Source organism: Vombatus ursinus, unplaced genomic scaffold, assembly GCF_900497805.2.
Source record: "Vombatus ursinus unplaced genomic scaffold, bare-nosed wombat genome assembly UNPS02014816.1, whole genome shotgun sequence".
NCBI classification, from domain to species: Eukaryota; Metazoa; Chordata; class Mammalia; order Diprotodontia; family Vombatidae; genus Vombatus; species Vombatus ursinus.
Genome location: NW_020954594.1, coordinates 6,443,075 through 6,455,815, shown reverse-complemented (window position 1 = coordinate 6,455,815; position 12,741 = coordinate 6,443,075). Strand labels below are relative to the sequence as shown.

The window sequence follows — 12,741 nt, the reverse complement described above, 5'->3', positions numbered from 1 at the left end:
TCCCTGCAACTCACAGGCTTTCAGGCGTACAAGCTCCGGGTAACTCATTTATATCAACTGAAACAGCACAATATCCTGGCATCTGTGGGAGAGGACGAAGAGGGGATCAATCCTCTGGTAAGAGTCAGTAAAGAGAAAAGAAGGGAAGGAGTGTGTCAAAGTGAGTGTTGATTTAAGGGGAACTGGGGTTTAATGTACTTGAGCTCTGTCCATAGGTGAAGGTCTGGAATCTGGAGAAAAGAGATGGTGGGAATCCCCTCTGCACCCGCATCTTCCCTGCCATTCCAGGGTCAGAACCAACAGTAGTGTCCTGTCTGACAGTTCATGAGAATCTCAACTTTATGGCTATTGGTGAGCATAGTCTAGTTCACTAGAGTGGAAGACAGCAAAAGTGTAGGTCCTTTTTAATAAAAACTAAACTTCTCAAAACTCTTTATATAGCTCAGGCATTGTTTTTGTTATTATTTATTAAGCCCATATGCATATGCATGGTTTTGAACTGATTGATATTTGTGAGGGCTGTATAGTGAGAATGCTGGACTTGAAATCAAGTAAGTGGCTTCAAGTCCTCCTTCTGCTACTTAAGAAATACTGTATAAATCTCAATAACATTAATTACTGTTGTGAAATCTGTCGAATGACCGAGTATTTAATTCTTTCACCTTTTGCAATAGGATTCTTTTTGCTTTATCCTGTATCTTCTTTGTATGTTATTTCCCCCATTAGACTGAGTTCCTTGAAGACAGGACTGTTTCTTTTTTCCTTTCTTTGTATCCTCAGTGTTTAGCACAGTGCCTGACACATAGTTGTTGACTTGACTTTAAAAAAATAAAAATGTATAAACCATCCCCCTGACCATGTTACAGGAAATTGAGTTAAAGGAGAGTATTTTGGAATGGATTTCTCCCCTTTGAACATGTGCCATGTTCCCCATTCCTTTCTCTGGCTTCTTTAAACCTGCCTAACTACTCTCTTTCTGATTACCTCCTACAGGCTTCACAGATGGTAGTGTTACCCTTAATAAGGGTGATATCACCAGGGACCGGCACAGCAAGACTCAGATTTTGCACAAAGGCAGCTATCCTGTCACTGGGCTGGCCTTCCGCCAGGCAGGCAAGACTACCCACTTGTTCGTGGTGACAACGGAGAACGTACAGGTATGGGTCTGAATCATTTTCTTGGTGGACAATCAGGGGGAATGACTCTTATCTTTTTGTATTGCTTTTCTTCTCCTTCCCTTTTCCTCTCTTCTTCTATTACTCAATTATGAGGTTATTATGATTAACAAATGTCCCAAAGGAATAAGAACTGATTGGAGAGGTTCTCAATACTTGGCTTCTTCATCTTGTAGCCCTCATCTCTTGTAGCCCTCTGCTCTGCTTCTCTCTTCCTTAATATTTTGAGGAAGCACAGAACTCTAGTTTGAGAAGACTGGGCTGGATTCTAGTCTTGTCATTGCCACTGATTTGACACAGTGCCATAGATAAGTCATTTAACCTCTCTAGTCTTTAGTTGCTCCCATCTGTAAAAGGAGAAGTGATCTTTTTGATTACACAACCCCTTAGGAATTTTCTTAAGATGTCATCATTATAATGATTATTAAGTACTTAGAGGGGCAAAACCCTATATCTCTTAGTATATAAAGGAGGAAAATGTCTTTGCCTATGATAAATGAGGGTACATTAAGGAAGAAAATCCTTATGTGACTACGTGTATTTCCTCTTTTTCTGCAGTCTTACAGTCTGTCTGGAAAAGACTACCCTCGGATAGAGTTAGACACCCATGGCTGTGGCCTGCGCTGCTCAGCCCTAAGTGATCCTTCCCAGGACCTGCAGTTTATTGTTGCTGGGGATGAATGTGTTTACTTATACCAGCCTGATGAGCGTGGCCCTTGCTTTGCCTTTGAGGGCCATAAACTCATTGCCCACTGGTTCCGTGGCTACCTTGTTATTGTTTCCCGGGACCGAAAGATTTCACCCAAGTAAGGAGGCTTGGGGGTAGGGAGGAGCTGGGGACTAAGAAGTTTGGAGAAGAGATGTGAGGAAAGAAAACTACAAATTTCCAGGGTGAAGTGACCTTTAAGTCTTGGATTTTGCCAGCTTCACTTTGCTTTACTTTCCCCTAGTTAACACTTAGAACTCAGATTATTCTGTCTAGAACTTTTTAGCTCTAGGTGTTTGCTTACCATTCCTTGTGCACCAGACACAACAGGGAACTAAGTCTTGGTCTCCACTTTTTGCCACCTAAACAAATGCAATTCAGGCAAGGGAAATGTCAGGGAAGCAGTGCTAGTAAATCTTAGGAATAGTAGTTGTAAGAAAAATCTAAGTGAGGGGAGGGGGGCAGTCTCTATATCATAAATTTGCTATCCTGTCATTAGTATGTTTTCAGTTAGTGCTTTGTATGCTGTAAATATTTTTAATAGATTTTTAACACAGCTAATAAGCACTCAAAACACAAATGTTCTTTCTTGAAAACTTTTTCAAAATAATCCCAAGCATTTAAGACTGGTGATTGTATGTGCAACTGCGTGCTCTTGTTAACTTACGTTATACTAAAGGCAAGAGAGGCTGTATTAATTTGAACATATTAATGTTAGTTAGTGGTTGTGTTTAACCTGAGTGTTGTGGCTATGTCGTATCTTCATTTATAGGATTGTAGTTGGTCTCTGGTGTTTTTTTTTCAGATCTGCTTTTTTTCTTTTCCCAGCACACACTTGTTCAGTGAATGAACTAGTTTTCTGTCCCATCAGTGTCTGTCAGAGCTGTGTCTTTGTTTGGAAGATCAGATACTAGTTTTCTCTATATGCTTCCCAGCTCAGTGGAAAGCATATTTACTTATAGGTTCAGTCAGTGTTTTGTGGTAAATTGCTTAGAGATTATAAAAGGTGGATTGTTATGCATGGAAGGATAATGTTGAGGGAGTATACTAAAGGAAAAATGGGGAGAGAAGAGAGAAGATGAAGTGGGGCTGGACGAGATCTGACTCTTGTTCCTTCTTTTACAGGTCAGAGTTTACCAGCAGGGACTCCCAGAGCTCAGACAAGCAGATCCTCAACATCTATGATCTGTGCAACAAGTTCATTGCCTATAACTCCGTCTTTGAGGATGTGGTGGACGTGCTCGCTGAGTGGGGCTCTCTGTACGTGCTGACTCGGGATGGACGAGTCCATGTGCTTCAAGAAAAGGATACCCAGACTAAACTGGAGGCAAGATCACCAGGTTCCCTGGAGCAGGCACTAGGAAATTAGCTGCAGTGACTCTAGGATTGGGTTGCCCTCATCCTCTGGGCTGAGGTGTCTCTTGTCTTCTAGGTCCAGGGCTTCTGAGTTTCTGCAACCTTACTTAGCTTTCCTAGGATAGAATTACAAAGTAAATGGTCTGGGTTGGAGTCCTGAAGGGAAGTGATTCCCCTTTTTTGTTTTTTGTTTTGTTTTGGTGAGGCAATTGGAGTTAAGTGAGTTGCCCGGGGTCACACAGCCAGTAAGTGTCAAATGCCTGAGGTTGGATTTGAACTCAGGTCCTTCTGATTTCAAGGCTGGAGCTCTATTCACTGTACCACCTAGCTGACCCCGGAAGTGGTCCCTTTTGAAGCATTCTTGGGAGAGCTAGCCTCTGCCTAGGGTCATCCTTGGCATTCAGATTGTTCACAGGCTGATTTAGCAGTTGTCTTAATGGGTCTTCTCCATTTTAGAACTTGAGTAGATTCAGTACTCTGAGACTTTCAGCTTGTGGGGTTTGTGCTGTTGAGAGGCAGTTTGGGGAAACCTTTTCCCCAGTGCCACTTCTCCCTTTTTTCCCACATTTCCCATCACTAGATGTTGTTCAAAAAGAATCTGTTTGAGATGGCCATCAACTTGGCCAAAAGCCAGCACCTGGATAGCGATGGCCTGGCACAGATCTTCATGCAGTATGGGGATCACCTCTACAGCAAGGGAAACCATGATGGCGCTGTCCAGCAGTATATCAGGTCAGTATGAAATTAAACTTACACAGGAAATTTTCTAGATTGGGGTAGCCATACCTAGAAACACATCAGAGATTGCAGAAACTGTGATGTTTTCAAGTAAGAAAAAGGGTGTGAGATTGGGGAGGGGATGTCTGCATTTTAATGTTCTGTTAAGCAGCATGAAATTAAGTACAAAAGAGCATCCTTTATTTTAGAAGAGCTCTAGTTTTGTTTGTAATTATGGTTTGACCCTCCTTCCTTACTCACCTTTCTTTGCACTAGACATTGGTATTCCTTTTCATTAATGTACACACATGCATTTTCTCAGAACCATAGGGAAGTTGGAGCCATCCTATGTGATCCGAAAATTCTTGGATGCCCAGCGCATCCACAACCTGACTGCCTATCTACAGACTCTGCACCGGCAGTCACTGGCCAATGCTGACCACACCACCCTGTTGCTCAATTGCTACACGAAGCTCAAGGACAGCTCCAAGCTAGAGGAATTCATCAAGGTGCTTGGTGGGAGGGGGTAAGGGGTGGGAGGGAAGGGTTTCTAAGGGTCATGCTATCATACTTAAACCCAAGAATTGTCATTCTCAATTCTCCACTAATAGCTAGCATACAGAGTATTCAGACTTGAAAAGTACTTTATATATGTCATCTCATTTGATCCTTGAAATAATCTCATGATGTTGGTGTTGTTATTATCCTTGTTTAATGGAGCAGAGAAGAATGGAAAGACTCATCCTGGGAAGTGAGAGGCAGTAGAACAACAGGGTGTCTTTCCTGGTGTTTCTTTTCTCCTCAGCCATCATATGGAACTTATTTTTTCTGTACATGTCTTAAGTCTGGGAAATGGGGAAACTGGAGTTGTGTTTCACACATAGGTTTCTCCAAGAAGAAACAAATGAAAAGATCTTTTTCTGGGCCTGGAATATTATATTTCTGGGCTTCATTTTTGGTGCATGTTTCCACTGCTTTTTTGTTAATACGACTTTGGTTTCTCGTTCCCTGGTAGACGAAGAGTGAAAGTGAAGTACACTTTGATGTAGAAACAGCTATCAAGGTCCTTCGGCAGGCCGGCTACTATTCCCATGCACTGTACTTGGCTGAGAACCATGCTCACCATGAGTGGTACCTGAAAGTCCAGCTAGAGGACATCAAGGTGGGCAGGATCTTAGACCCAGGAGATAGCTGCCTTCTCAGGATTCCACCCCAGAGGAGGGGGGAAAAGTGGGCCTGGGCCAGAGTATAATTTCACCGATCCTTTCTCCCAGAATTACCAGGAGGCATTACAGTATATTGGAAAGCTGCCCTTTGAGCAGGCAGAAAGCAACATGAAGCGGTATGGCAAGATCCTCATGCATCATGCCCCAGAACAAACCACTCAACTGCTGAAAGTCCTGTGTACCGACTATCGGCCCTGTGCAGAGGCTGCCACTGAGAGCGATGGGCCTGGCTGCAGGGTAAGGAAGATACTAAGGAGGGTAGTTGCCACATGCAAAAAAAGCCAAGCAAGCCTGTCCAGCCAATTTTTTCTTTCTCATTTTGTGCTCTCCAGGCCAATTCTGAGGAATTCATTCCTATTTTTGCCAACAACCCAAGGGAACTGAAGGCCTTCCTAGAACATATGACTGAAGTGCAAGCAGACTCATCCCAGGGTGTCTATGATACTCTGCTGGAGCTGAGACTACAGAATTGGGCTCATGAGAAGGACCCACAGGTAGAAAGTGTGGGGAGTGTGTGGCAGCCGTGAGAAAATTAAAATGTACTGGTGGGTTTCAAATCTTTTGGGTGGGTTGGCTGCTTGTAAGTAGCTCTGTAAGTGTTTTTAGAGCCACTAAAGGGCAGCAAAGGGGCTGAATTCCATTTGGTGAAGAGGATTTAGAGAGCGTGGGATAGTTGATTTATTGCTCACATTGGCTCTCCCTTCATACTCCCCTAGGTCAAGGAGAAGCTCCATGCTGAGGCGCTCTCTCTCTTGAAGAGTGGCCACTTTTCCAATGTTTTCGATAAGGCCTTGGTTCTTTGCCAGATGCACGATTTTCAAGATGGGGTTCTTTACCTCTATGAGCAGGGAAAGCTGTAAGGCTTGGGAAGGTCAGGGAAGTCGGGCTAAGAGGAGGAGTCCAGGTGACTTGTCAGGACTGGTCACTGACCTTACTTCCTTGCCTGGCCCCAGGTTCCAGCAGATCATGCATTACCATATGCAGCATGAGCAGTACCGACAGGTGATCACTGTCTGTGAACGGCATGGGGACCAGGAGCCCTCTTTGTGGGAGCAAGCTCTCAGTTACTTTGCCCGCAAGGAAGAAGACTGCAAGGAATATGTTGCTGCTGTGCTCAAACACATTGAGAGCAAGAACCTCATGCCACCCCTCTTAGGTGGGTGAGAAGCCTGGGATATTGGGAGCTGGGTCTCACTTAACAAAGTTCTGCCCACTCATAGATCTTTTCCTTTTCCTCTCTCCCCTTATTTTAGTGGTGCAGACCTTGGCTCACAACTCGACAGCCACATTGTCTGTCATCAAGGACTATCTGGTACAGAAGTTGCAAAAGCAGAGCCAACAGATTGAGAAAGATGAGCTTCGGGTTCGAAGGTACCGGGAGGAAACCACCCGCATACGCCAAGAAATCCAGGAGCTGAGGACCAGGTATTTGGGGCTTAAGCTTGGGATGGAAGCTGGCATGGCTCTATGTATTCAGTAGCTTGATTTGTGGTGAGTTTTTGAGCCTCTTAGTCAAATGTTGGTCATGGTGGAATAAAGTTCATTTTTCACTGTCTGCCCCAACAGAAGGCTGTTAGAGTATGAGAAACTGAAAGTAGTCAATTATGTAATAATCATTTATATTTAGTTTTGGATATAATATAACCAATTTGTTTTTTAGATCATCAATATTGGTGCAAGAAAGGAATTTTAAGCCTGGAATAAAAAGTTTGTTATAGATCATCTGTAGTGTTGATGGTTGACTGTAAGAGACAAAGGATTTTAGTATGAAGTACAGAGAAGGCATAATGACAACTGTCATCAAAGAAAATCTGGGTAGTGATTGTGGAAAAAGTCAAGGAGAAAATGTCCGTGGGCTGCAGGTGCTTGACAGGAACATACAAAGCTTTGAGGAGTCCTGGGACTTTCTTCTTCCTTTACCACTTCCAGTTTTTGAGAATTACATTCTCTTAGAACTGGAAGTGCCCCATTAGGTCATTGAATCTGACTTTTACAAGCATGAATCCTTTTTCACATTCTGGACCAAACTTCCTGCAGGAGTCACTTGAACATCTCCAGTGATGGGAAGCTGATTGTGTCATGGGCCAGTCCATGCCACTGTTGAATAGCTCTAGGTCTGTCCTCTAGGGAGAGGCAGAATAAGTTTATTCCCTATTTGCACTTAAACTATAACATGTTTGAAAATAGCTGTCATGGTGCCCAACACTTTTCCCCAAATAATTTTTAAAACTCACATTCATATTGCTGTCTTTCATTTTTTCATCATTTCCAAACAGATCCCTCCTCCTCCCCATTAAGCCAACTCTCTTCAACAAAGGTTTAAAAAGTAGAAAAAGAAGTTCAGAAAACCACCAACACAACCTCAAGTATTTCTAATATAACCTTGTAACCTTCCATATATCAGGCACTGTGCTAGGTGCTGGAGTTACCAGTACAAAAAATGGAACAGTTCCTACCTGCAAAGAGCTTAGATTCTAATGGAGGAGACAAGTACAAAGAAAAACATATCTGACATAAATATAAAGTTAATAATATGTGCTTATGCACACATACCCATATAGAGTAGTTAAGTGTGGGTTATTATGGATGGGAGGCAAGCACTAGTGGGGGGACCAGGAAAGACTTCCTGCAGGAAATAGTATTATCATACTTGATCTCTGTCTCTTCTTTTCTGGGGCTGAACTTTAACCCTGAATCATTCAATTGATCTTCATAGAACCAGTCAGCCACCAGTTTATCTGTTGTCCTATCTAAAATGGAGCCCCCTGACCAGAGATAGCACTCCGGTGTGATCTGACCAGCTCAGAGCACTCCAAGACCACTTATTCATTCAGCAGATATTCAGAGACCTGCTCTGTCGGGTCCTGAGCTTAGGAAAATGCAAGATGATAGTCCTAGCCATCGAAGAGCTCAACATTTAATTAATGGGGTGAGACACAATAATAATACAAATACTCTTCTCCTTTCCCCCCGAATCTGTTAATTTCATTGGTGTAGGGAAGCCATGGTAAAGAAAAAAACACTCTCCTGATGCCGATCAGCAGCTGTTCTAGCAACTTCAGTGTGTGTCAGAGGCTGGCTTAAAGCCGTAGGGCTTCCTGACTGCAGGAGTGTCTCTCTGATCACTGCCACACTGCCTGTCCAAAGAGGGGCACATTAGTATGAGATTGGAAAAGGGAGAGCTCACTTCTAACTGGGTGGTAGCCATGAGTCAGTTACAGAGGAGCTAATGTCTGAGCTGGGCCTTAAGTGGGGACAGGGGAAGGATGTCAGGAGTTGAAGATGGGGGCTGAGGGTGACTGTCCCAGGCAGGCATGGGCAGTAGTATGTGAGATGCATAGGAACAGAGCAGGATGAGGTTGGGGAACAGCAGGTAATGTGCTTTGTCTGGAACAGTGCTGCGTACACTTAGTGTTTGCTGGATTCACATGAAGACAGCGCACAGAAGGGGAAGCCCATGAAGTATCCCTGGGAAGAGGCATGCTAGTGAAGGGCTTTGAAGCCCACACCAAGTGGCAATAGTAAAAGGACAGAGGAGGGCCTGGATGTGGCAGCAGTCATCTGGAGAGCAATGAGGGCCAGAGTAGGTGGGGGCTGTGGGAGGAGAAAGATTCCTGACATGTTTTGTTTGTTTGTTTGTTTTTTTTAGGCAATTGGGGTTAAGGGACTTGCCCAGGGTCACACAGTTAGTAAGTGTCAAGTGTTTGGTCTGAGGCTGGATTTGAACTCAGGTCCTCCTGACTTCAGGATCAGTGCTGTATCCACTGTGCCACCTAGCTGCCCCTCCAGAGATGTTTTGGAGGTAGAATTGGCGTGACAATGAGGTAGCTGGTTGGCTAGAGGAAGAGTTAAAGGTGATTTAGGTTTCAGTCATGGGTTACTCAGAAAATGTGGTACCCTCAAAGAAACAGATAGTATTTCCTCCCTTGTTTTAGACACTATATTTGAATTAATGCAACCTCAAATTGCATGAGCTTTTTTTTTCCAGTCTTGTCATACTGATGACTCTTGTTTAGCTCTCTGTCCAGTTATACCCTCTTGATTTTTCTGGCCATGTTTGCCCCATCTTGCACTATATAAATGTCTTTTGGGGGGGGGGGTGAGGGGGCAATAGAGTGGCATAAAGAATACTAGATTTAGAGCTAGATAATCTTAGTTTAAATCCCAGTTCTGCTATATCCCAGGTAGCTGTGCCCATGTGCAAATTACTTTGGCTCTGGATGTTAATTTTTTCATTTATAAAATTAGGTGACTTCTAAGGTTCTTCCTAGTACTAAGTTCTATCATTTTCTGACTTGATAAGATGAAAGGGTAAAGATTTTCAAAGTCACAGCTTTGGCCCAGGACTTCTCTGAAGTTCTATCATTTTCTGACTTGATAAGATGAAAGGGTAAAGATTTTCAAAGTCACAGCTTTGGCCCAGGACTTCTCTGAAGTTCTATCATTTTCTGACTTGATAAGATGAAAGGGTAAAGATTTCCAAAGTCACAGCTTTGGCCCAGGACTTCTCTGAAGTTCAGTTCTCCTGTCTCTGTGCTACCTAGCTTTTTGCCCTCCTTGCCATTACTTTCACATCTTATCCCTCTTCTGTTCTGTTTATAGCCCGAAGATCTTCCAGAAGACAAAGTGCAGTATCTGCACCAGTGCCCTGGAGCTGCCCTCCGTCCACTTTTTGTGTGGCCATTCATTCCACCAACACTGTTTTGAGAGCTACTCAGAAAGTGACGCTGACTGCCCCACCTGCCTCCCTGAGAATCGCAAGGTTATGGACATGATCCGGTCCCAGGAGCAAAAGCGAGATTTGCATGATCAATTTCAACATCAGGTAGGGATGGCAGAGAGGAGCTGGGTAAGACCCCCAGCAGATGAGCAGGAATCCTGTAGGGCGCACTGGCGGGCATCGCATCTCCCCTTGGGGTCTGAGGTGTTGGTGGGGAGGGTAGGAGTGGAGCAGCCACGTGCACAAGCAAGCTTTCCCTGTCCTGTTCCAACTGGGCTCTCTCTCTGTTGCCTGCCAGCTCAAGTACTCCAATGACAGCTTCTCTGTTATTGCTGACTATTTTGGACGTGGTGTCTTCAACAAGTTGACCCTGCTGACTGATCCACCTGCGGGCAGAGTGGGCACCAGCCTGGAGGCTGGCCTGCAGCGAGACCTGCTCATGCACTCCAAGCGGGGTACCTGAGGACACGTTGATCAGAGGAATGACATCAGAAGGCAGATCAAGCGTGGAGATAGGAGGATACAAATAAGGAGAGGCTTCACGGACTAATTCTATGAACAAAGATGCTTCCTCAGTGGGAGGTCCCAATGAACAGTTTGGAGAGCAACTGCCCCTCCCCCCCATCTCTGACTTCATAATGCTTAGAAGTGGAGATTTGTTTTCTCTCTGTCTCCTTTGCCCTTCCATAGCCTGCCCCTTCCTAGTGCTGACTGCTGCCAGCAGAGAAGGATGTCCTTCTGGTAATCCCATCAGAGCAAGGGAAGCCACCCAAGTAAGCTCTCTGCATATCTGGACCATAGCTGCTTTCCTCTTTGCCCAGAGCACCAGTTTCTTCTTGAGTCCAAGCATCCAGTTTGTAAATAAAAAGACAGGACACTTTTGGAGGGAAGATGACTTATCTGAGGCCTTCCTGGCCTTTCCTGATGTGCCCGCCCAGTGTACTCCATGTCCCACCTCTTGCAGCCACATCTTTCCCCAGAGATAGTCTTGAAGGGTATGGTGCTACTCTACCTCATTCCTGTACATGATGGGGCTCTTGGCTTCTTAAACAAGGTGAAGTGAGACATCCGTAGCTTGAAGTCCAGGGGTGTCCAGAAACTTGCATCCAAGACAACTTTTACTCTGTCCCTCTGCAAATATTTTAGGCATCATTCCCATGGGGATCCTCAGGGACTGAGGTTGTGGCAAGGGGGCTAGGTAGGAGATATTGTCTTGGCTGTACGCTGAATTAGAAAGGAAGGGGAAGCATAGAGAATAAATGATTCTTTAAAGACTCTAAAACCCCTCTTTGAAAGAGTCAGTTTAAGTTTGTGTTACTGTATGAAAATCAAGCTGCTATTATCTCATCCTATCAGTATCAACAAAGCTGTGGATGAGTTGCATTTAGGTTATCAGCATGTGCTGGTTTTGGGGGTGGGGTGCATTGTAGTATAGGAGAGGGAATAACTATCCTGAAAGTCATTAGACTGGAATTTTAGGCAGGCTCCACCACTTTACTGGCCTGCTTATGCACTGTCAAAGTAGATGGAGCACTGGAGCTGAACTTAGGAAGACCTAGGTTAAAATCTGGCCTTGTACATTCACTAGCTGTGACAGGGCAAGTCACAACCTCCATCTGCTTCATGAACTATAAAATGGAGATAATAGCACCTGCCCCCTAGGGTTGTTGTGAGGATCAAACGAGATGTTTTTAAAGCACTTAGAACAGTGCCTGGCATGTGATAGTCGATTAATAAATTGTTTTCCCCGACCTTTGTTTCCTTCTTTCCTCTTTCCCTCCCGCTCACCTTGGACAAATCATCTACCCTTAAAGCGGTATAATGTAATAGAAAGACCCTTGGAGTAGTCAAGAAATTTATTGCCAGAGACTTTGGGCATCATTTTTTTCCTTTGTAAAAAACTTGGATAATTATCCTTCACAAGTGTTTTGCTTCATCCTTTGTACTTGTATCCCTGCTGCCTAATAATAATAATAAGCATTTAATAAATGATTGATTACTAATTCTTCACTACAAAATTAAGTGGTTATCTAGCTTTTCCTTGGCCTCTAAGGAGAGGAAATTCACTGTTTCTCCAGGCTGCATGAATCTTTTTTTTTCTTTTTTTTTTTTGGCTAGGCAATGGGGTTAAGTGACTTGCCCAGGGTCACACAGCTAGTAAGTGTTATGTGTCTGAGTCTGGATGTGAACTCAGGTCCTCCTGAATCCAGGGCCGGTGCTCTATCCGCTGTACCACCTAGTTGCCTCCAGGTTGCATGAATCTTTAAGGAGTTTTTTTTCATATTCTGTAAAAATGTGTGATTCCCACTCGTTGTTCCTAGTTTTTATTTTTTTAATTTTTATTAATTTATTTTGATTTATCAACAATCACTTCCATATGATCCTGAGTTTAAAATTTTTCTTCCCCTTCCTCCCCATCACCCTCCCCAAGATGGCGCACAATCTGATATAGGCTATACATATACATTCCCATTAAACATTCCTTAACATTAGTGATGTTGCAAGTAAGAATTAAAACCAATAGGGGGAACCCCCAGAAAGAGGAAACAAAACTCAACAGAAGAGAAAAAAAACAGCAAATAGTATGCTTCGATCTGCATTCAAACTCCATAGTTCTTTCTTTGGATGTGGATAGCATTTTCCATCATTAAGCCTTTGGAGATGTCTTGGATCCTTGTATTGCTGGGAAGGGTTAAGTTTATCAATATTAGTCATCACACAATGTGGCTGTTACTGTGTACCATGTTCTCCTGGTTCTGCTCACTTCACTTAGCATCAGATCATACAAGTCTTTTTAGGTTTTTCTGAAGTCAGCGTGTTCATCATTTCTTATGGCACAGT

The 12,741-nt window shown here is 43.7% G+C and overlaps 1 protein-coding gene across 2 annotated transcripts in view; it reads left to right on the top strand.

The window, feature by feature from the left end:
• Positions 1–11,182, top strand: part of VPS11 (VPS11, CORVET/HOPS core subunit) — an 11,799-nt gene extending 617 nt beyond the window's left edge. For both annotated transcript variants that reach the window (XM_027835626.1, XM_027835625.1), the window contains 15 exons: positions 1–117; positions 216–351; positions 994–1,157; positions 1,734–1,981; positions 3,007–3,208; positions 3,818–3,969; positions 4,277–4,463; positions 4,970–5,116; positions 5,229–5,417; positions 5,513–5,674; positions 5,897–6,036; positions 6,134–6,336; positions 6,434–6,605; positions 9,783–10,005; positions 10,199–11,182. The exon at positions 1–117 ends at the window's left edge or, in 1 of these variants, runs on beyond it. In XM_027835626.1, the coding sequence (XP_027691427.1) occupies positions 1–117; positions 216–351; positions 994–1,157; positions 1,734–1,981; positions 3,007–3,208; positions 3,818–3,969; positions 4,277–4,463; positions 4,970–5,116; positions 5,229–5,417; positions 5,513–5,674; positions 5,897–6,036; positions 6,134–6,336; positions 6,434–6,605; positions 9,783–10,005; positions 10,199–10,363 (2,607 nt within the window). In that variant the 3' untranslated portion in view covers positions 10,364–11,182. The remainder of the gene's footprint in view (positions 118–215; positions 352–993; positions 1,158–1,733; positions 1,982–3,006; positions 3,209–3,817; positions 3,970–4,276; positions 4,464–4,969; positions 5,117–5,228; positions 5,418–5,512; positions 5,675–5,896; positions 6,037–6,133; positions 6,337–6,433; positions 6,606–9,782; positions 10,006–10,198) is intronic.
• Positions 11,183–12,741: the final 1,559 nt, after the last annotated feature.